The 23,913-nt window shown below is 36.1% G+C and overlaps 1 protein-coding gene across 6 annotated transcripts in view; it reads right to left on the reverse strand.

The window, feature by feature from the left end:
* OSBPL9 (oxysterol binding protein like 9) overlaps positions 1-23,913 on the reverse strand; it is a 192,990-nt gene that overhangs the window by 35,260 nt on the left and 133,817 nt on the right. For all 6 annotated transcript variants that reach the window (XM_047082436.1, XM_047082437.1, XM_047082435.1 and 3 more), the window contains 4 exons: positions 12,225-12,320; positions 11,194-11,241; positions 10,116-10,145; positions 8,767-8,817 (listed from right to left, as the gene is read on the reverse strand). In XM_047082436.1, the coding sequence (XP_046938392.1) occupies positions 8,767-8,817; positions 10,116-10,145; positions 11,194-11,241; positions 12,225-12,320 (225 nt within the window). The remainder of the gene's footprint in view (positions 1-8,766; positions 8,818-10,115; positions 10,146-11,193; positions 11,242-12,224; positions 12,321-23,913) is intronic.

Raw genomic sequence — 23,913 nt, forward strand, 5'->3', positions numbered from 1 at the left:
AGCTGGCCTCTGACCATTCTATCTGATAAGGGTGGCTCACTGTACCTAAACTGTATAAGCAAACAATTTGTTTGTGCTGACAACCTGTTTTCCTTCTCTAAGTCTGGAATCTTGATAAGTGCTATGTAGAAAGTGCTTACTTGACAAAGCTCCAAGGTGTTAAGTCTTTAATGAGCTTCCCTGATAGACATTTTACACATGTTGTCACAATTTGTTACTGGAGGAATTAAGCACATTCTATGCAAATCTACTGGGAGAAGACAGAAGCTTGTGCCTGGTTTTCTCTGGATTTTGCCCCATGTGCCTTTTCCCTTTGCTGATTTTGCTTTGGATCCTTTGCTCTAATAAACTGTACCTATGAATATCCATCATGTCCTGTGAGTCCTCCAAGCAAATCATCAAACCTAGAGGTGCTTGTGAGAACTTCTAGCACAGTGTGTATCTTTCACATATCCTTGAGAATATCTGGCATTTTGTTATCTATGTAATTCATATTGGGGTTTTCCCCATTTGAAAAATTAACTATATATTTAGAATATCCAAAGTTTCAGTAATTCTTAATGAAGATAGTTGAAAATAAATTATTGGGAATTCTAGAGAAAGAAATTAGAAAGTTTCTTGCTCAGATGACATTTTGATTTAATTATGGCTTTCCCCTATTAATTTCTAAATATTGGTTTTTCCAAAGGATTTCTTAGAAAGGAGTATTATACACATGTGATAGATTAAACTTTCCAGAAATGGCCCCAACAAGAGGTAGTGTTCACGTCCCTTACACTAAAACCTAGGTGGGCCTTTGTGACAGTCTCTACCAGTAATTACAGCAGAAATGGCTGTATGTGATTTCTAACGTTAGTTCATAGATATGTCACAAACTTTCTTTCTCCTTGTTTTCTAGGAGAAAACAACCAAACCAACCAACCACCATACTGTGAGAAAACCCAAGCAGCTGTAAAGAGGACTCTATGGAGAAGAATCTAGGCCCCCAGCCCAACTTTGCAGTGTGTGAGTGAGCCATCTTAAAAGTAGATACTCTAGCCGCCCCCAAATTATCACAGGTGACACTGCATGAAATATGAACAAGTCATGAGGTCTACCCAAACTGCAAATTTGTGAGCAAAATTTAAATCACTACTGCTATTTTAAGACACTCCAGTTTAGACTGCTCTGTTATGCAGTGATTGATTACTGAAATACTATGTTATATATACACACGTATGTTATCTAAAAAAACCACTTTTAATTCTGGTGTAATTTAAAATAAATTTCAATATCTGACAAACTCCCCCCCCCGCCCATTAATAATGAATGATACCTACAGGGAATTTTAATTTTTTTTAAAGGGTGTATTTTTAAGAAAGAGAGGCGGGGGAGTGGGTGGGAGGGAGGGGCAGAGAGAGAGGGAGACACAGAATCTGAAGCAGGCTCCAGGCTCTGAGCTGTCAGCACAGAGCGGGATGCGGGACTTAAACACACAAACCATGAGATCATGACCTGAGCCGAAGTCAGACGCTTAACCAACTAACTGAGCCAGCTACCAGGCACCTCATCTACAGGGTATTTTAAATCAGGGTTTATTATTCTTGTTATTGTTGTGGTTTGTCTTTTAAGGCAGAGTCAAAGCTAGATGAACCCATAAGACTATTAAATGCTTTCCTATTAATCCATTCCCATCATGTACTTTAGGAATTTTGTTCTACTACTTAAAATTAAAGCTATATTGATCCCCCCTTCCCCATTTTTCTTTCTAAAAACTATCCTGTTTTTAAGTATACCACAAATGGCTTTTAATTAGGATCAGTTAAAGCTAAACCTCAAGTATTACTGAACTGGAGATTTAATTGAATTCAATATGAACTATGCTAATGAAACAAAGAAAGGGTCTAATGCTACTTCCCACTTAAATTATACCATACGTTTATCTGGTTCTAAGTCCCTCATTCCTTAATGCAAAGGCTATTCTCTTCTCTGAACATACCAGCATGACTGAGATCTGGAAATATGATAATGAACAAAAACATCAGCACAACATAACCTGGATTTCTGATTTCTGACAACTGTAGACTCCAGTATTTTTAAAACCATACCTACCAATAAAATACATGAAATATATCCCCATCTCTCTAATAAGGCAGTATAGTCTAGTAAAAGCTCTCATAATTATGGACCAATACACTTATTATATGAAACAAAAAATAAACATCTTTTGATGACAGAAAATTTCTAATTCAAGTTTGATGAGATTCAACAAATGAGGCTGGGACAACTGGATATCCACATGCAGAAAAATGAATTTAGACCCCCACCTCACACCACAAAGATGAACTCAAAGTGGATCACAAAACTATAAAACTCTAAGAACAAAACACAGGAATAAACCTTTGTGATCTAGGATTAGGCAATGACTTTCTCAGGTAAGCCACCAAAGGCACAACCAATAGAAGACTGATAAATTGGACTTCATCAAAAATAAAAATATGCATGCTTCTCAGGATGCTATCAAGAAGGAGAAAAGACAACCCACAAACTTGAAGAAAAATTTGCAAATCATAGATAAGGATTTGTATTTAGAACATATAAATCACTCCCAAACTCAATGAGATTTAAAACAAAACAACTAAAAAATGGGCAAAGAATTTGAATAGACATTTTCCCAAAGATCTATGAAATGGCTAACAAGCACATGAAAAGATCATGAACATCACTATTTCTTAGGGAAATGCAAATGAAAACCCTGAGATGCCACTAAGAATGGCTAGACAATCACAGGAGTGATCTCATCATATTCAGAGGTTCCATGAATCCATTATTATTTTTTAAAGTATAGTTGACACACAATGTTACATTAGTTTCAGGTGTACAACACAGTAATTCTATGTAATTCTATGATTCTGTACGTTACGCTATGCTTATCGTAAGTGCAGCTACCATTTGTCAACATACTACTACAGTATCATTGAGTATATTCCCTGTGCTGTACCTTTTATCCCTATAACTTACTCATTCCATAACTGAAAGCCTGTACCTCCCACTCTTCTTCACTCATTCTGCACCACCCCCACACCCCCTTCTCTGGCAACCACCAGCTGTTCTCGGCATTTATGGGTCTGTTTCTGTTTGTTCATTTGTTTTGTTTTTTCAGATTCCATATTTAAGTGAAATCATATGGTATTTACATTTACAGTTAACCATAAGACAGAAGCATTACGCAGGTGGGCCTGATCTGATCTCATGAGCCATTAAAACCAGAGAGCTTTCCCTGGCTGGTTGCAGAAGAGAAATAAGGTCAGAAATGTGAACCATGAGAGGATATGATATGCCACTGCTGGCTCTGAAGATAGAGGGAGACTGTGTAAGGATGAGACAGAGGCCTTTAGTTGCTGACAATGAGTTCTAGCCAACAACTAGCAAGGAAATGGGGACCTCAGTCCTACAACAAGGACCTGAATAAGCCTAGAAGTGGATTCTTTCCCAGACCGTCTAAATAGTTCAACCTGTCCAGACCTTGATTTGGGCCTTAAGCATACAATCCAGCCCAGTCACCTTAGAGTCATCTACAGAACTGTGAGCTAATAAATGACTGCTGTTTTAAGCCACTTTAAAAAAAAAAAAAAAAAAAAGGACAATCACAAATATTGGTTGAGGATGTGGAGAAAATGGAATTCTAACGTACTGATTGTGAGTGGGACTGTAAAATGGTGTAGCTGCTTTGAAAAGTAGTTCAGCAGTTTCTAAAAAAGTTATTACCATATAACCCTACTAATGCCACTTCTAGGTATACAGTTAAAATAAATGAAACATATCTCCACACAAAATGTAGACATTTACTGCAGCATTATTCACAGTAGCCAAAAAAAAAGGGAAACAACCCAAACATTCATTAATTGCTGAATAGACAAAATGTGGTATATCTATTCAATGGAATGTTATTCAGAAATGAAAAGGAATTAAGTCCTGATACATGTGACAATATGAGCCTTGAAAACATTATGCTAAATAAGCCAGTCACAAAAGACCACATACTGTATAATCCTAATTATATGAAATGTCCAGAATAGGCAAATCTAGAAACAGTAGATTAGTGGTTTCCAGGGATTGGAGGAGGAACAGGGGTGAGGGTAGCAAAGAAAAGAGGAACAGGGAGGGGGTGACTGCTTAATAGATACAGTGTTTCTTTTTGGAGTGATAAAAACGCACTATAATTTGAATATGGCGATGACTGCACAAGTTTGTAAATATACCAAAAACCAATGAAGTGTACACTTTAAAAATTTTTTTTAATGTTTATTCATTTTCTGAGAAAGAGACAAAGTGTGAGTGGGAGAGGGGCAGAGACAGAGGAAGACAGAATCTGAAGCAGGCTCCAGGCTCCATGCTGTCAGCACAGAGCCCTACGTGGAGCTCAAACCTGTGAACTGTGAGATCATGACCCGGGCCGAAGTCAGACACTTAACCAACTGAGCCACCCAGGTACCCTGAAGTGTATACTTTAAATGAGTAAGCTTTATGGTATATAAATTAGTATCAATAAATCTGTTTTTAAAAAGTCTGATGAGAAATTAACAAATACTTATGAAAAACAAAAAGTCTATGAAGAAAAATATTCTGGGGAGAGAACTGGAGATCCCAAGACAACTTAAATATACAATCTACTTTGAAAGGATAATCTAGACCTGTACTGTCCAGTTTGGGAACTACTAGTCACACGAGGCTACTGGGCACTTGGAATGTGGCTAGTTCAAAGTGTAATATACACCCAAGATATTGAAGACTTAGCACCAAAAAAAAAGACAGAATATGAAGTATGTTGAAATGATAGTATTTTGGATATATTGGGTTAAATAGAAAATATGTTATTAAAATTAATTTCACTTGCTTATATGAATTATGGCATATGGTCTTATCACCTAATCTTGATAAGGAATTGGTCAAGTCCTCCAATGTAGAGGCCTCCCAGGTTATTTCTGCTTTACTCCACCTTCCCCGCCCCCCCTCCCGGCCACTTCCTCTGCAATTTCCCATGAGTGAAACACCAGCTGCCTCTATCTATGGTACAAAGGAAGAATGAAATTTTCTGAACACTGCCCACCTGAAAATCCCACTAACCCAAGTGGTACCCAAATTTTGCTGCATATTAGAACTACCTGGGAGTTTAAAATCCCAAAAGCCCAGGTAACACCCCACAGCAGCTACAACACAATGTCTGGAAATGGGAGCCAGACACGAGAACTGTTAAAGATTCTCGAGTGATTCCAACAGGTAGCAAAGTTTGGGAGTCAATACATTAATCATTTAGGGAGGAGGAAAACTTGTGGGAGAATTAAAATGAAAGAATCAAAACTGGAAGGAGTTTAAAATCCTACCTACAGCATTCTGCCTCTAACAAGCTAATCCTAAATAAATTCCAAACAACAAAGGCATCAAATTAGCTATCCTCTTATATCCCTTTGGGGTCTCAGGTGGCACTCTCTAAAAGTAGCTGATTTCAAGATTTTATTAACCCACCAATGAAGAACAGTCCTCCAAAGTGACTGTAACAATTCATATTCCCATCAGTATTAGACAGAAGTCCTCCCAGCACAACAGAGAGGTGGCTAAAAAAAAAAAAAAAAAATCATACATAGAGTGGATACACTAAACTATGCAACCATAAAAAATTATGTATTAGATGGGACGCCTGGGTGGCTCAGTCGGTTGGGCGTCTGACTTCAGCTCAGGTCATGATCTCACAGTCCGTGAGTTGGACCCCCCCATCAGGCTCTGTGCTGACAGCTCAGAGCCTGGAGCCTGCTTCAGATTCTGTGTTTCCCCTCCCTCTGCCCCTCCCCTGCTCATGCTGTCTCAAAAACATTAAAAAAATTTTTTTTAATTATGTATTAGAAACATTAATTCAAAATTCACAATTATTGGGCCCCTATTATGTGGCAGGCAACTGTTCTGGGCACTGAGTATACAGTGGTGTTTTACAGTGAATATTTGTGTGCCCTGCCTTCTACCATATTCAGATGAAGCCCTAACCTCCAGTATGACTATTTGGAGATGGGGGCATTTGTTGAAGTAAATTATAGTTAAATAAGGTCCTAAAAGTGGGGTCTGGACCTAATTAAGTGTTTTTATGAGATACCAGAGAGCTCTCCTCACCATCTCTCTCCCTATATCCCTCTGTCCTTTCAACCTTCTCCTTCTCCTTCCCTCCCTCCCTCCTTTTTCTCTCTCTACTCCTTGTGCACACCATCAAGGAAAGACCACGTGAGGACATAGTGAGAAGGTGGTGGTCTACAAGCTAAAGAGTCATTACCAGAAACCAAATTGGCAGGAACCCTGATCTTGAACTTCTATAGCCTCCAAAACTGTGAGAAAATAAATTTGTTGTTTAAGCCACCCAGTCTGTGATGGTTTGTTATGGCAGCCCAAGTAGACTAATACAAGGGTAAATAAGACAAAGTCCTTAAGGAGAGTACAGTCAGGTGTAAACAGACAGCAAACAATATATCAAGTGAATTTGGCTAGTGATGCAAGGCCATGAAGAAAAAGACCACCAATGGGAAGTTAGACATTATTTAGGTAGAGTGGTCAGGAAGGTCTCTTCAAAGAGATTTCATGTGGGCAGAAATCTGAATAAAGCAAGAGAGTGAGTCCTGGAAATATGGAGGAAGTGCCGTCCAGGCAGAGGGGAAAGTAAATACACATCCCTGAAGCAGAAAGCATCTGGCCTGAGAAAAAGAAAACAAGCCAATGTTGTTGGAATAACGTGATCAAGTGAGGGCAGATGAGGTGAGAGAGTAGTGACAGTTCAATTGATATAAGTTATTATAAGCAGTTTAGATTCCAAGGGAGATGCAAAACCATTTAGGGGGATTTAAGGAGGCAAGTGAAATGATCTGATTTACATTTAGATTTAAAGATACTCATAGAATTCATATAGAATACATATGTAATTTAAGGGATGTTTTTGTACACTGAAAGCCTTTAATGAAGGCTTTTTCCTTATGGAAAAAACTAAAAAGCCAAACTCCATTTACTTAATCTATGTTACCCCTTCTGAAGGACCTTGAAATAGAAGTCTATCAAGCTGGGCTAAAAAAAAAAACAAAAAAACACAGAGAGGTAGCAAGTACAGACTAAACAGTAGAAACTTCCAGTAGAAACTGAGCACCTGGCTGCCTCAGTCAGTGGCGAGTGCTGCTCTTGATCTTGGGTGAGTGCGTGTCCCACATTTGTAGAGATTACTTAAAAAATGAAAAATCTTTAAAAAAAATAGTAGAAACTTCCAAAAAGGAGTGTTAGTAATTTGAATTGTAACTCATTCCAAAGACAGAACACGGAAAATGTTCTTGATGGGAAGCTAAAAGGTGAGCTACTCAAAGAAGCTAGGCAGTCTTGTTTTACATCTATCTAAAAGTTTTGAATGACTTGTAGAGATTATCCAAACTGGCCTAAACACTATCAGCTCTTCTATTTCCTCAATCTTCTAGAGAAGGCAGTATGAATCTCTAAAACACCTACCTATTCACACTGAGCATGGTGTAGTTCACTGCTTATCTATATATTGTAGAGGCTTTCGGGTAACAGTAGGTGCCCACCTACCCATGTAATTTTACAGTCAAGAAAAACAGAAACCTTACCACCTCTTTTATACCCCCAACACTATCCTCCCTTTATAATATATTCTCATCCACAGAAGCAGATGAAAGATTTAGACATATACACAAGAAATCAGGCATAGTGATAAAAAAAAAAACAACAATACACCAAAAACCTAGAAAGTGAACACAAGCCCTTAAATTCAGACACTTTAATACTGGATCTAGCCTAAGAAAATGATATTGACCTCCTTTAACTTATATGGTGAATATCCTTACTATCTAAGCACAAATGGATTGTCCTATACAATTGTGTTATTAACAATACTAGGTAAAAAGTGACCATTACTGGGCAAACAAATATATGCAACTGAATAAGTAAAACAGGCCAGTAATTAAAAACTCATGCAAACATCATTTCCCAACTTGGCTGCTGAATTGCCTGCCCACCCTCTTCTAGCCACTGGCTAGAAATACAGAGGTACAGTCAGATAGAAACAATCAGGGGACATTTTTTAAAATTCTTATTTTCAAACCCTAAAATGCCTATTTCTCAAAATACCAGGCAATCAAATCTACATTTAAGTTGAATACACCAAAATTTTTCAGAAAAGCAGGCACAACGCCATGAAATTTTTACCTCACCACAATAATTCAAAATACATTTTATTGCATGAATAAGGAACGGCAATTAAAGTAGTGGTTCACTGATGTAGTTTAGTACTAGAAAAAAAAAACAACTAAAAATATATATATTATATACATATAATACACACACACACACACATATATATCTTTTATACTCTTCGTTATGGATGAGAGAAAGAACTCTTGCTAAAATTTAATTCCTTTTTTCCTAAGAAAAACTTTTCTGTGAAAAGTTTTGCAAAGTATGCCCTTGTTCCAAAGCAGTATAATGGGTAAAGTGGAAGAAAGGAGTGAGTCATTCAAATGTGCTCCCCTCCTTCCCAGTCATCATATCAGAAATTACCTTATCAAAATCAGGCACATGCTGCTAAGGTAACACCCAAATACACAGTTGTTCAATAGTACTAGGAACCCCACAATTTACTGCAGAAAGGTAATATATTTCAGAACCAGGTCACCGGACTATTAAAGAGAAATGCTATTACAATTTTTAAATCTCATTAAATTAAAGGAATCAAAAGTAAAATTTACTTACTTTAGCAATCTGCAGCAACACAATGCAGTGTTTAATTGATTCTACCATGCTCTGTAAAAACAGGACACTGATTTTAGGATCTTGCACCAAATAAAATGGTCTTTTGATACAACTTTAGATATAAAAATCAGTTCAAATGTACAAGATTTAAGTCTATACTATACAAGAAATACCCTCTCTGGTTATCTGGTGGGTTCTACTATATTGACAGTGTCAGATGAAGTTATCATTAGCAATTCTATAAATCATTAAAGAATGCCAAAAAGGGGCATCTGAGTGGCTCAGTCATTAAGTGTCCAACCTTGGCTCAGGTCATGATCTTGCGGTTCACAAGTGCAAGTCCTGTGTCACGCTCTCTGCTGACAGCTCAGAGCCTGGAGCCTGTTTCAGACTTTGTGTCTCCCTCTCTCTCTGCCCTTCTCGCACTTATGCTCGTGCGTGCTCCCTCTCTCTCTCTCAAAAATAAACATTAAAAAATTTAAAAAGAATGCTAAAAATTGTTAATTTATACTGATAACATTCTAAACGGATTTTCAACACTTCAAACAGAAAGAAACAGGGGGCTGATTAACTTCCAAATTCTTAGATCAATGGCAGGTAACCCTAATGTAAATTCCTAAAATATCTATTGAAGACTTTTATGGAATTATGGAGAGTAAAAGATTCTAACCCCAATACTGGTGAACCTAGAATACTACTACTTTGTTTTCAAAAAGGCTTTTATCAAAATGTAGATCTTATGAGTAGCCTATTACATAATGTCAGAAGGCCAGTACATCAGAAAGCTTGAATCATAATATATTTTAATTATAAGAGAATATACGTTGTGCATGGATGACACCTTTTATCCAAGAATCTCAGACAGACAAGACCAGAAACAAATAAAATGGCACATGAAGTCCATTTCAATTAGAGGGATTATTTAGTCTTTTTAACTCCTTTAGAAAATAAAATTCTTTTTTTTTTAATGTTTATTTATTTTGAGAGAGAGCAAGCAGGGAGGGGCGGGGGGGGGGAGGGGAGAGGGAGGGAGGGAGGGAGGGGGACGGAGAGAGAGAGAGAGAGAGAGAATGAATGAATCCAAAGCAGGTTCCACACTGTCAGCACGGAGCCCGATGTGGGGCTTCAGCTCATGAACCATGAGATCATGACCTGAGCTGAAATCAAGAGTCAGACGCCTAACCGAGTCACCCAGGCTCCCTGAAAATAATAAAATTCTTAAACAGCCTTGTAAAAAATTCATAAAAATTAAAATCTCAATTGTTCTTAATAGTGGCAGCTTAAAATAGAAACAGCATTTTAAAGTACTTTCTAATGCAAAGCCAGAGTTTATCAAACACATAACTTACATTTGTTGTTTCTTTGAGAGTTTCAATTTTCTGTGAAAAATGAGATGTTTTAAACAGAAATAATCAGAAGCACAAAGAGTTATCATTATTTTCTACTCATCATTTAAAGAATTTTACTAAAATGTACTCATAACTCTGAGTACAAGCAAGTTGGAAAGGGAGTACTTTTGGTTATACTTTTTAAAACTTATATCAAACATTAAATAAAACATTCAGATATTTTACGGATTATGGATTACAGGATTAAAAAGAAAATGATTACATCTGCAAATAAAATTCATGTGATTCAATTCAACATTTGTAAGAATACAAAACATTTTTATTTGTTTTATTAAAAAACGTCTCTTTTCTATAGACTGATTCACTATATGATTTTAAAACACGTGTTTCAGAACTACCTTAAACTTTGCCAAGCTGTTTAAAAATGACATGGGACTAAATTCCAAAACTAAGAATGGAAAGGGAGCTAAACATGAGTTACAGATACTATTATCAAGTGTAAAAGAGCCAAATGCAAAGCTACAGTCAAAAGAAACACACACAAAAATAAATGATACTGCATTAGGAAATCTAATCAAGGAAGAAAAAATGTTAACTGGAAGAAAGCAATATTCAAAATACAAAGTAATGGTCAGAAATTCACAGAGGGCAGTAGGGGAAATATAATTAAAGCAACACTTGTTTTGTTTCCTCAACTGTGGCTTCTTGTTTATTCTGCAAATTCTTGCCAGTTTACTATATGAAGTGACCACAAATCAATTTAATAAAATAAACTTTCTACCTTCAACATTTAAAAACCTCTAAACAAAGAACTTACTCCTAGGAAGGTGGTACTTAACAAAATGGGCATCATATTAAAAATTTTGTACATTACCCTTTCATTTAATTATGAAACCATAACAGAAATTCCCCAGAACCCCCTGCCCCCTCTGCCCCGCCCTGGTCTGTACAGCAGTACTACCATAAACAGTAAACAGTACTATTATAGTAGCCAAAACCCTGAGGTCCTTCTGTTATTTCTCTAAAAGGCTCTTGGTTTTAAAATGGTTTAAGGCAAAATAATGATTATAGAACTTACCTTTCTCTGTTCATCATCTTTGCAGTTTTGAAGTTTGTCATCAAAAAGCTACAGGATTAAAAAGAAAACAATTATAGTGTCAAGCCACTTTGCTATATTGTATACATGTACTAAACATAAAACAGCAAACCTTAGTTCTTGAACACTTTTCTTCCAGGGATGATCTACATGTATTTTTAAGGTAACGTACATTTTTCCAAAGGACTGTATCAAATCCAATTCTACTGAATTATTTTAAACGGTCAAGTTCAATTACTCTGGTAGAATTACAAGCAAAAGAAAACATTCTGAACTTAAAATATCAACTGAAACCTAAGCTTTTTCTGCTCTGTGATCCAAGTTTATTAACACTTCTTTTTCTTCCCAGGACTTTTGCTTTTAATTAATTTTAACATTTATTTATTATTGAGAGACAGAAAGAGACTGAACATGAGCATGGGAGGGGCAGAGAGAGGGGGAGATACAGAATCTGAAGCAGGTTCCAGGCTCTGAGCTGTCAGCACAGAGACCGACACAGGGCTTGAACTCACAAACCACGAGATCATGACCTGAGCTGAAGTTGGACATTTTACCAACTGAACCACCCAGAAGCTCCTGCTTGTAATTAATTTTAAAGTAGGAACTGAAAAAGACAATTTCAGTAATAATAAATGAAGTAGAGAAATCATCTCTCTCAACCCCCAATCCCCAAAATGGAAAAACCAAGGCCTTTGAAATTGAACGACTTTAAAATTTACCAGTTTCAAAGAACTTTAAAACAGAATATGAATCTAATCTTATCATGCTTTCTTCTAATTATGTCTAGATATTTATTTTTTAATGGCCAAAAAAGTGCATTATACAATTTATCAATATAAATCAGAGATAAAGATCTATGAATAAGTCACCCAGATCTTTTAATAAGTCAGCTTTAAAAACTGCTGAGGAACCATCTAGGGGTTCAAATTAACATCAAATAACTTTACATTCAGAATGAAGCTCAGTAACATTTACTATTTTATACCACTCCAGTATATAAACTAATGCCATACCTTTAATTGTTCTATCAAGATTTGTAGGTAAGCATCGGCCTCTGTAAGTTTCTTATCAAAGTCTTGGACACTAGGAACAAATCCTGAATCCAAACCCTAGAGAAAAAGAAAATTTGTAATAAATCTAACAGTACCCATGCAATGTTTAATAGTACAGAAGATAGATACTTCATCCTTCATACATGACATTTCAATTTTTGAAGTAAAAATAGTACTTTTACATAAATAATAGGCATATTTAAACTATCTAAATTCTCCAAGAATAGTGGTACATCAATCTCCCTCATGAACTTCTAGCCCTGTTCCCTTATCAAACATGTGCTGCTGCTTAAATTAGGATTCACCCTGTTCTTCAGAATCATTCTCTTCTCTCCCAAAATGGCTCCGTGATATCCAGAGCAACAGTAATTTAGATAAATAACCTCGATCACCACCTTGATTACCTCCTACTTTACCCCCACTTTGATTCCTCCAGTCCCTTATCTTAACTTCATATTCTATTTAGTTTTCATTCCCTAACCCACCCCATTAGCACTGATGCATTCTCCTCCTTCCTTATTAAAAAAGAAAAATGAACCTCAAAATTCTCACCTCTTCTAAGAACAGGGCCCTCTCTAAGTGAAAATGACAATACTTCTGTCTTAATCAAGTTCCCTACTCACTTTCACCCTTGGCATGAACACTACACTCTGGACACGGTGTAAATGTTTATTTATTTAAAGGGCCCACTCATTTCTCAGTTTAAGGGTCCAGCATTTGCATGTCCCACTTTTTGTACACTAAAAATTTTAAACTTCAAGAGCATGGGATTCTTATGTTTTAACTTTACTCAAAAGTAATCATCTCCGACTGAAAAACACATCAATCCTAGGTGTAAAGACAAAAAGTGGGGTGCCTGGCTGGCTCAGTCAGTGGAGTGTGCAACTCTCGATCTCTGGGTTTTGAGTTTGAGCCCCATGTTGGATACAGAGATTACTTAAAAATAAAATCTTTTAAAAAATAAAAGACAAAGTTGGAGACTGAACAAGACTACCAGCCTGCCATACTTGCATGCCCAAATGTCATGCAGTTAAAAAGGGTCACAAACCACTAATGTCACAATCCCAACCCAACCACAGAATTCAGCACTGAATGGGTAAAATATACCAGTTAAACATACCATACTTGATTTTCACTTATTGGCCAAAACATGCTGATCATTTTCACATTCCCAATTTAGTAAATTGAGGCCAGGGTTCATTGTGTATTATACCAACACCTCATCTCTGCACAATACTTTATTATTACTAAAACACTTTTACAACCATTATCTCAAACACCACACTGAGACTGTATAGTATGGAAAACAACAATGGGTTGGCAAGCCTGGTTTCTAATTGCAGCTCAGCCACTAACAGGTCTCTCTAAGCTGTTTTCTTAACTGCCAAATATAGGCATCCTCCTCATACTATTATTGATACCACAGCTAGTACTTAAGACAATTACTAATACAATCAATTACTACTATTAGCATTTATTGTTGCTCTTGCTTCAAATTCTGAATCAGAACAGTAAAAAAAACGAAAACAAAAACTTAAATCATATTAGACCATGGGAAAATCAACTTAGCTTGTAACCCATTTTCTTTTTCAAATTCAAAGGCAATACAACTGCCTGTTTTTTTTAAATATATACATGTAAAGAAACTGCTTGAATGAGTATTAAAATATCCCTTCCCAATGAAATGTCATGCATAAAAACAAAATTTAAGAAAAATCATAATAGGGGCGCCTGGGTGGCGCAGTCGGTTAGGCGTCCGACTTCAGCCAGGTCACGATCTCGCGGTCCGGGAGTTCGAGCCCTGCGTCAGGCTCTGGGCTGATGGCTCAGAGCCTGGAGCCTGTTTCTGATTCTGTGTCTCCCTCTCTCTCTGCCCCTCCCCCGTTCATGCTCTGTCTCTCTCTGTCCCAAAAATAAATAAACGTTGAAAAAAAAATTTTTTTAAAAATAAAAAAAAAGAAAAATCATAATAAACATCGTGTATAATAAAACTGTGGTTTAAACATTTTCATTTTAAAAGATAATCCAAAAAACTTCCTATTAAAAACATTTACTATATAGAGCATGATAATAAAAGATGTGGAAAAGGAAGGATAGATCCATTACATTTCAGAGATACTACAGTACTGCATTATGAAAGAAGGAAGTAATTTCTTTGTATGTTACTGTACCACAGAAAAATTAGAACTGCTTGGCTTAGTTTTTGTTTCACACAGCAATAGAACATAACCGCCATTAACGTAACTATAAGATCTAGTTAAAAATCAGTAAAATACATTATGCTTGCTAAATATTGGAAAGGTTAATGGCATAGTCATAAATAAAAGGTAAAGCATCTAAATAATTAGAAAATGTAACTTTTAAGAATTTTCCCTCTTTTGAATCCAAAATGTAATTAACATATTATTTTGAATAAATCTGATTAAAAATCCTCCCGTAAATAGAAATAAACCAGATTTCAATTACTGAGATCTAAAACCCACCTAAATTAATTCTTAAAAAACAATCCTTTGATGTTGCTATAATCATAGAACCTCAACCTGGCTCTCTTCTTAGACCTGCCTCTAGATAGTCCTCCACAACATTCCTTTAACCTCAGAATAAACTCCACACGTCGTAACATCCAAGTCAAAGATCTACTCACCAATCTATTTTTATGTAATGTATAATAGGAGGTTTATAACAAAAGTTATTAGCGTAAAAGCCCAGCATTAGCCTAAACTTCCTTGCACAGTAATTCATACATCTCTAATGTACTTAAACAGAAAATGTATAGTTGCCCAATCTGCAATCAATAAAACAACATGCACACATTTATCAACATGGACAACTGATAGTAATTAAACTGCTTCCTCACACTAGAAGAAAATACCAAGTTGTTACTATGTATTGTGACTTACAGTAAGTACACAGAAACAAAGCCATCTCTAAAACCTCCCACCTGAAGTTACTTTTACAATGTCTTTGAAAGTCTTCTAGGGGCGCCTGGGTGGCCCAGTCGGTTGAGCGTCCGACTTCGGCTCAGGTCATGATCTCACAGTTCATGGGTTCAAGCCCTGCATCAGGCTCTGTGCTGACCGCTTGCTCAGAGCCTGGAGCCTGCTTCAGATTCTGTGTCTCCTACTCTCTCTGCCCCTCCCCCGTTCACACTTTGTCTCACTCTGTTGCTCAAAAATAAATGTAAAAAAAAAAAAAAATAAATAAATAAGTCTTCTAGTCTTTAAATATCTCAACAGACAAGGAACTCGTTACCTCCTAACATATACTATTTCATAAAAATTCCCTTTAAGTCATAACTATTCCTCTTTCTATTCAACATTTACAATAAGACCCTACACTTATTCATGTCCTTTTTAATGGAATTTTGTTTTAAAACAAATTATCAGAATATATAGCCCTTTACACCATGTTGAGAATGGTCTTTCTTCAAAAGAACTAAGAACAAACAGAGCAGATCCTTTAAGACAGCGTGTGACTTCATATTTCTTACAGGGGCACCTAATAGTAACTCTTGAGAACAAGCTGGCTGGGTCAAGCAGATGTACCACTCATTCAATACTATACCCTCAGGGATAGCTCAGCCTTGAATAAATGTGTGTGGCACTGACTGCAGCATCTGGCAGCTACTGATGCCTTGACAAGGGTCTACTCTACTCCCCCTCCTCCCTAAGATTCCTCTTGCCTTTCTGTTGTCTTCATCCTCCCCTTTGTCTACCCCCTCACTCCCTTCTTCAGGTCTTTCTTTTCTTCCCTTTTGTCCTTTAGCAGTGACCAAAGTGGTTTTGTTGCACTTTTGGCAGTCAGGACCAAAGAGGTTGCTGCTCCCTAATTTACTATATTGATGAGCCATAGTTCTCATTTGATGACTTCTGTGTGAATTCATTTAAAGTTTCAATTTTTTTTTTTTAACATTTATTCATTTTTGAGAGATGGAGAGAGACAAAACGTTAGTGGGGGAGGGGCAGAGAAAGAGGGAAACAGAATCTGAAGCAGGCTGCAGGCTCTAAGCTGTCAGCACAGAGCTCGATGCAAGGTTCGAACTCAGGAACTGTGAGGTCATGACCTGAGCCGAAGTCAGACAGCCAACCGACTGAGCCACCCAGGTGAACCTAAAGTTTAAATTAAACACAACTATTACAGAGAAGTAAAGGCAAATGATCTGTGATGTAAAAGAAATTAAATTGGAACAAAAGAAACGAAACCTGTAAGTTACATACATCCATAAAATTAGAAATCAACGTAAAAGGGGGAAAAAAGCCCCTTTATGTGGCAAATATACTAAAAACAAAACAGTCTCTAGTTTTCAAGAATACTTTGCTAATAGGGGCATCTGGGTGGCTCAGTCGGTTAAGTGCCCAACTCTTGGTTTCGGCACAGGGCATGATCTCACAGTTTGGGGTTTTGAGCACTGCATCAGGCTCTGCGCTAGCAGTGTGGAGTCTGGTTGGGATTCTTTCTCTCTCCCTCTCTGCCCTTTCCCTATTCTCTTTCTCAAAATGAATGTATAAACATTTTAAAAACAAAAATCACAACAACAAAAAAGAATCCTTTGCTAATAAAGGAAGCTATAAAATCAAGACTTTATAGCTGTATAAAGAGTAACACATGATTCGACACCAGCCAAGATCTATATATTCAGTTTAAAATATATAAAGAGAGAAACATTTGGCCCAATTTCAAAAATAATATCTAGACTGCCAGAAGAACATCAGACTGCCTCAGAGCTGTATGTAAGTACTTCCTACTATCTTCCTAATACTTATATTGAATAGCATCACTTCTCTTCTCAGAAAGCACTTCAAAGCTAACAAATGTCAGCAAAATTAAATGAATCCCTATTAATGACTTCAGTTGGGGCCATTAAACACTATTTATACACACACATAACCAAATGCTTCACCTCCATTAAAAAAAAAAAGTATTGCAAGGACGTCCTTAAAACTGAAGTACATATGAACGGTAACTGCTTTGTAGAGGTACTCTTTTAGTAAAATAGTACAGGAGGCAATTTTTGAGGCAGGCAGTTAAGAGCTTTTAAAGTAATTCCTGGTGACAGAGGAAGAGTAATGAACAGTGGAGGTAAAGGTGGTAAAAGGTGGTTAAAGGTCTTGTTGAGGTCAGAATCAGGAAATAAGAAAGTCATGAGTAATCTGAGGAACGGAGGAGATTAACACAGAACAGGAAGGGCTATGGCTGAATAAATAACACTGTGAAATAAACAAATGAGTAATTATTTTCATATCAAATCTTATTTTACAGCAAAAACATAAAGGACTAAGTACTCTATACTCTGCTTTCTCTTACATAGGAATAGTATATAATAAAAATATGTTGCAAAAAGAGAAAAGGAAAATATATTAGAGAAATCAGACCATGTAAATCTCACAGAAAACTTCAGAATAACAAGAAAACAGAATAAGTTATCAACAGTAGAATTGTAAAGGGGAGTAGCAGCTTAAAAATTTAACAAAGGAAAAACACCAAAGAAAACAAGCCTCCTAATGAAAAAAAAAAAAACACAACATGAATCCAGACAAAAGTAGATGATTTTTTAAAAATTAGCAAAATACACACCCGATAATTAAAATAATGAAAACTTTTGCAGAAATGTCGTTTTGATAAAATATGAGAGTATTTGGAAAGTTTAAGTTCACAATTAGCAATTTGAGATGACATGCATCACAGATAGGCTTTCATCCAATGAAAGAAGTATAGAGCATACTTACAATTCAATCACTTACAATTATTTTTGAAAATTCAAGAACTGGAGAGATACCAGAAGACTGGAAAAAAGCAAGTGTGGTACTGATCTTCCATAAAAGTAAGGAAAAGAGAGAATAGAAAGTTACTTTACCATGCTGTGAGTCTGACATCAATAATTAAGTAAAGGAATAATAAGAGAAAAACCTGTAACTGAATATTCAGAGGAAAAGTAGGTACGTGAGCAGCAAGTGGCAAATTAAAAAAAAAAAAAAAGAATATTTTATGCCAAACTTAATGGCTTTTCTGTTCCTTAGAAATTTATTTGCAAATTAAGTTTTTTTGAGAAATGACACCATTTTGTCTCCTTATCAAATGACTTAAAAGTTGGCTTAATGATGAAAATAGTATACTAAAGAAACCAGAAATATTAATCAGATTATGATTTTATGTCAAGTATACTACTCTGTGATTTTCTTGGATTGCTGAAAACCTGAAAACATTTATAATCCCTATTGTCTCTGTGGTTTATTCACCTCACCTAAAGGAATTTCTGAGGGAAGAATTTCTATTTTTAATCCTAAAGACTACTCCACTATCAATTCATTTGGAGTGAAGATTATCAATTCAAAATTGTCAACAAAACTGAGCCTATTACTACTTTCCTCCACTGTAACTTCACGCTATTTTCCATTTAAGTCAATGTTCTGATAACCTAAGGCTCCAAAGCAAGTTCTCTTTTATCAACATGGTAGCTATAGTTAACTTACCAGCACTGCTAGGTACCCCAAGAATATCCTATAAGGTTTTTTTCTGTAGTTCTAACACCATCGATTCACCATGGATGTACTATATTAAAATCTTTTCACAGTATTAGGTCCTCTGGTAGATACTTTATAAGTTTTCTCATTTGATTATCACAAGACAGTAAGGTAGACAGACATTAACCCTATTTTTATAAGCATTTACCCAAGTCATGAGGCAGGAGTTTTCTTTAATTGGGATTTCAACCCAGTCCTTTGACTTTAACCCGTTAAACTTTTCTCTTAAATCACAATAATGTCTGAAAAGAATTCATGGCATAAGAGCACTAAAATGTAATAGAAAAACTGCCTGAAGGAGCTTGAGGTAGCTAAAATGGGCACAAGCTTTAAGGTCAGACTGATCTAGTTTTAAATCCTGAATCTGCAACTTCCTAACCAATTACCTGTATGATCTGGCCAAGCTACTTTCCCCATTGCCATTTTCTCATCTAGAGATGGGCATAATAACAAACCATTCAAAGTTGTTGGATAAATGAAATGAAAGAATATCTGTAAAGTAACACAGCAGTAAGTTTTCTACTTCCTCTTCATAATCTGGAATCATAAATAACCAGGATTCATTATCTCCAGGGCCTAACTAGTGCCTAACATAAAGAGGGCACTCAATGAATATTTGATAAAAACAAAACTGATTAATAACCAGATAATACCATAAAACATGCAATTTTAATAGAGACCCATAATCAAAAAAGGATATAAGCCTAAGTGAAATTGTATTTAATGTTCCTTTAAAAAAGGAAAACAGTAAGTTGATAAATTCTGAAGATAATAGTAATAAAGATATGAGCAATACACAAAACAAGTCATAAAATACAGTTATAGAAAATAGATCAGAAAAAAAATTCCATATGAGATTTTCAGGAAAGTATTGGGTATTAAGCCTGAATCATAAAAGGTAAATTGTACTGAATTATTATTGTGGTCACAAAGAGTCAAACAACAGAGAGAAAGCCTTTTTCACCATAAAATAAACTGATTTTTGAAAGTACATCAGCTCTTTAAAAAAGGAATCACTTTTAGGTTTAAAAAAATGGCTTATGCATAGTATTAAGTTTCTGTTTAAAAAATATATATACCACAAAGCAAACGTGAATTGCTCATACAGTTGGGAAAGAGAACTCCTTTGTCAAACAGGAATTATGTACAGACATCGGTGTCAAAATTCATGAACTTGAATCATAACTCTTAGCACAACTGCTTATTCTTCATGATCTCTTCATCTAATGCTGACCCTAAGAACTTACAGAAGGAAACACTAATAATGACTGCATAAAATGACTTGGTTACAACTGCACAAAAGAGGTTTGGGATTTGTACCATTTTCCTCTGTTTTTAAATCATTGATAGCTTGTTTTTCCAAGAGTTCTCTCAATTTATTCAATAAAGTCATATAAAAAGTCCTGTCAAAACTAAATACAACAAATAAAAACCTGAAGTTTATGAATAGGATGACCACATATCCTAGTTCGTCTGGGGTAATCAATGTTTATGCCTGTTGTCTCAGAAAAAAAATTACTAGCAGCCTCCTTCAATCTCAAAAGTGTTCCAGTCTGGACAATAAATTGTATGGGCTCCTTCTCTATAAAGAATGTAGCTAGCATCCTGGAAAGTGTGTGAGATTGCCTCTGAGTTGTCAGAATGCAGCAAATTACTTAAAACATTGTTTTAAGTGAAAAACGAGGTTAAAGGCTCTCAATGTAGAAAGCCAATTACAGAAGTAAGGCTTTAACATAACTCAAGGTAATTAATATTAACTGGGTGCTCACCTTATGCTAGCTAAATGGAGACGTAAATAATATAAAAGCTACGTTTTTTAAAAGTTATCTTATTTATACACATATTCCCCTCTGAAATAAAATGCAAGTAACAAAACACATGAAATACATCATGTATTATTACCGGGGATGCGGATTAAGGAAAGGGGGTATATGAGACAGGGACTGGTATAGTTTTTAGTTTATACATTCACTTGTCTCTAATTTTTAAAAATAAGTATATACTTATTTTAATTCAAAAACATGTAAAAATATTTGGAAACTGCAGGTTTATAAATATTTTTCAAAAGTTTTATTACTGTTTTAGCTTGCAAAATTATTCTCTTACAATTATCTATAAATACGTAAAATGTCTTGAGAGTAAATTTGACAATACAGCTGCTCAGGTACACCTTTCCAAGCAAAATGTAGCATAACAGATTTATAACATCATTTACAGATCAAAAGCACAAACTAGCTAAAAAAAAAAAGGGGGGGGGAGGGCACTAAAAAATTAGCAATCAACACTATGTTGAAATAAATGCCAAGAAGAAAAATAGCCAGTAAAACAAAGCAGAATACCTATTTTTTTCTATATCCTTCCTGCCAATAACATAATAACTCAACATTCAAGAAAGCAAACTCATGAAAGACAAAAACACCCACTACATCACTCCCTCTAACAAAGCCCTGTTTGACCATGTGATGGTGGCAATCAGCCAAAGCTTTTCTTTTCACACACTAGCTGTCAGGCTATTGGCCATCTCTTTCTTACAAGTCACAGGTTAACTCATTCCAAGATTTATATAAGCTCTGAGTGACTAACTACTATGGGATGGAAAAAATACATTCTTCCTTTCCCCAACCTCAGACTACTACCTAGCATGCGGTTTAACAGCATTCTGGAAAGCAAAAAAGTCTCACTATTGTTAAGGGCCCACAGAAATGAAAGTTTTAGGTAAATACTGGATATTTGCTCTAAGCATAACTAACAGAAACTCATATTCAAACACATGAATCCTTAACCTAGGTATTTTAGTAGGTCAATTTTTGAAATAACTGCAGAATTCTCACAGCATAATAGTTGTTGAAATTTTGATTATGAAATGTTTTCAAAAACAAAACTTGATATATTCCTCTAACAAACCCGGATCTCTCTGTATGGCAAAACATAACACACTGAAAATGAAACAATATCTAACAGGAGCTAAATGATGAACTAGTCAGACCAACAGACAAGTACTAAAAGGCTTAAATCTCACATAAACCAACCAAACAAAAATAGAAGAACAACACTGAAAAAGAATAAATACTGTAATTGGTTTGGCATATATCCCTTAAAAATCATATATGCCAAAGCAGTTTTTGTATATCTCATTTTAGCTGCCAGTGAACATTAAACAGAACAGGTTCAGTTTTTGCTAAAGCTGTTAAAAGTGTCATAGAAAATTACCCTAATTTAGTTTAATTGTGGTCACAAATCTATCAAGATGGTCTAAAACATAACTAGAATATATCAGGACAGGACTCAGTGTTGTTCTCAACTGTATCCAAGGCCAGTGCTTGGTTTGTAGAGGTGCTCAATAAAAATTTTGCAAATGAAGGAATTCTGAAATGTCCCTACCTATTAGCATTTAAACATAAAAAGTAATCAAAGAAATTATAAATCAGTGTATCATGGAAAAAGCATAAATAACTTGTTTACTCTAAAGGATTTATTATTTTACAAGAATGGAAGCTGGCTTTTTTATGGCTAGGTAAAACTTCTTAAATAAAAAAAAGAAGTAACAGATAAGACACTGTATTGTACAGGCAGTACAAAAAACAAGACCAGGCAGGGGCACCTGGGTGGCTCAGCTGATTGAGCGTCCAATTCTTGGTGTCGGCTCAGGTCATGATCTCATGGTTTGGTCCGTGTGATCAAACCCCGTGTCGGGCTCTCCAATGGCAGTGCAGAGCTGCTTGGGATTCTCTACCTCTCTCTCTGCCCCACCCCAATTCATGAACCCACATGCTCTCTCAAAATAAATAAACTAAAAACAAAAACAAACAAACAAAAAACAAGACCAGGCAATGACAACTGACTTACCCCTCTAAAACCTCATTCTTCTCATGCCAAATTTTCTCACGAGCAGTTTTACACATGCAGGTATCCCCTGACCTTTCAAAAGTCCACCTTACCACTTTGCTTTCACAAAAGACCTTCATCAGTACTTATTTTCACTAACCAAAAGATATCTGAAGAGGGTATCTGCTTTTATGAAAAAAGGCACAAAGCAAAAACAGCATTCAACATTTGTTTTGCAGCAAGCTGTTAGAGGCAGCAAATACCACAATCAAGAATGGCACCACCAAGCTCCTTCTCTGGGAACTACACTAAGCATCTCAGCCATTATGCTGCCACAGCTTGAACTGTATCTGTGAGCATTTGTGCTTTATCTAAATTTCTTGAGCATCCATTAGCAAGACGACCTAAAGTGTCAGAAAAGTCTGAGAGGTTATTTTTAGGGTCTGAGACCCTTCAGAAATCTTTCCACTTAAATTTATGGTAATTGCTTCTTCACTTTACACCATTTTGACTTAGGAAAGATTTCATAAGAACACTCTAATTTCAAAAAGCTGAGGAAACATACCGTTCTAGGGTTGGAATTCAGTGTTACAATAATGATTTATTCATTGGGTATCTTTTTTGACTATGGCACTGTGCTAGATGCCAAGATGAATCAGATGTAGACCGTGCCCTAAGAGTTTCAAATCTGTAAGAGAAGATAAACATCTGTCTACAAATAATTGATTCAAACGTGGTAAAATAAGTGTTATGAGAAAAGTGCTAAGAGATCAGAGGGGAAAGTTGAGAGGATAAGAAAGGTTTCACAGAGGTAGCACTGTGAAGTACAAGATTTGGACTGACATGTGAGGGGGAAAGTATTATAGCAGTGGCCAGAGGCAGGAAACATCATAATGAAATGGAGTATTTGAACTTCTCTTCAATGATGGGGCTATAGAAATGAGAGCAGGGTTAAGTAAACTAACAAGGGATGCTGGACCCAGGAATGAGGAACAGCAGGAAGCCTTCACCACCTCAAGCCTAAAGGAACAAGGAAGGAAACATTACCTAGGATGAACTGGAGGAGGAGCTAATCAAAGGACGCTCTAACATAGTGCATAGCCACTGCCCCACTGCCAGAAATGCATCAAAACAGAGTAGCAAGAGGAATAAAGTCCGCAAGAGCTCTCTCTTTTCCTCCTTCCATCGTCTGTCACTACCTCCCATTCCCACTGGCTAACCCCAACCAGAATCCAAAGGAAAAAGAGCCTCAGGTGACACAGGCTGTAAAGGTCAGCCTTCCTGAGCAAAGAGCAGAGAAGGGC

The sequence above is a fragment of the Lynx rufus genome, unplaced genomic scaffold, assembly GCF_022079265.1.
Source record: "Lynx rufus isolate CCGP_SWC_20201006 ecotype Redwood Valley unplaced genomic scaffold, mLynRuf1.p SCAF_2, whole genome shotgun sequence".
NCBI lineage: Eukaryota > Metazoa > Chordata > Mammalia > Carnivora > Felidae > Lynx > Lynx rufus.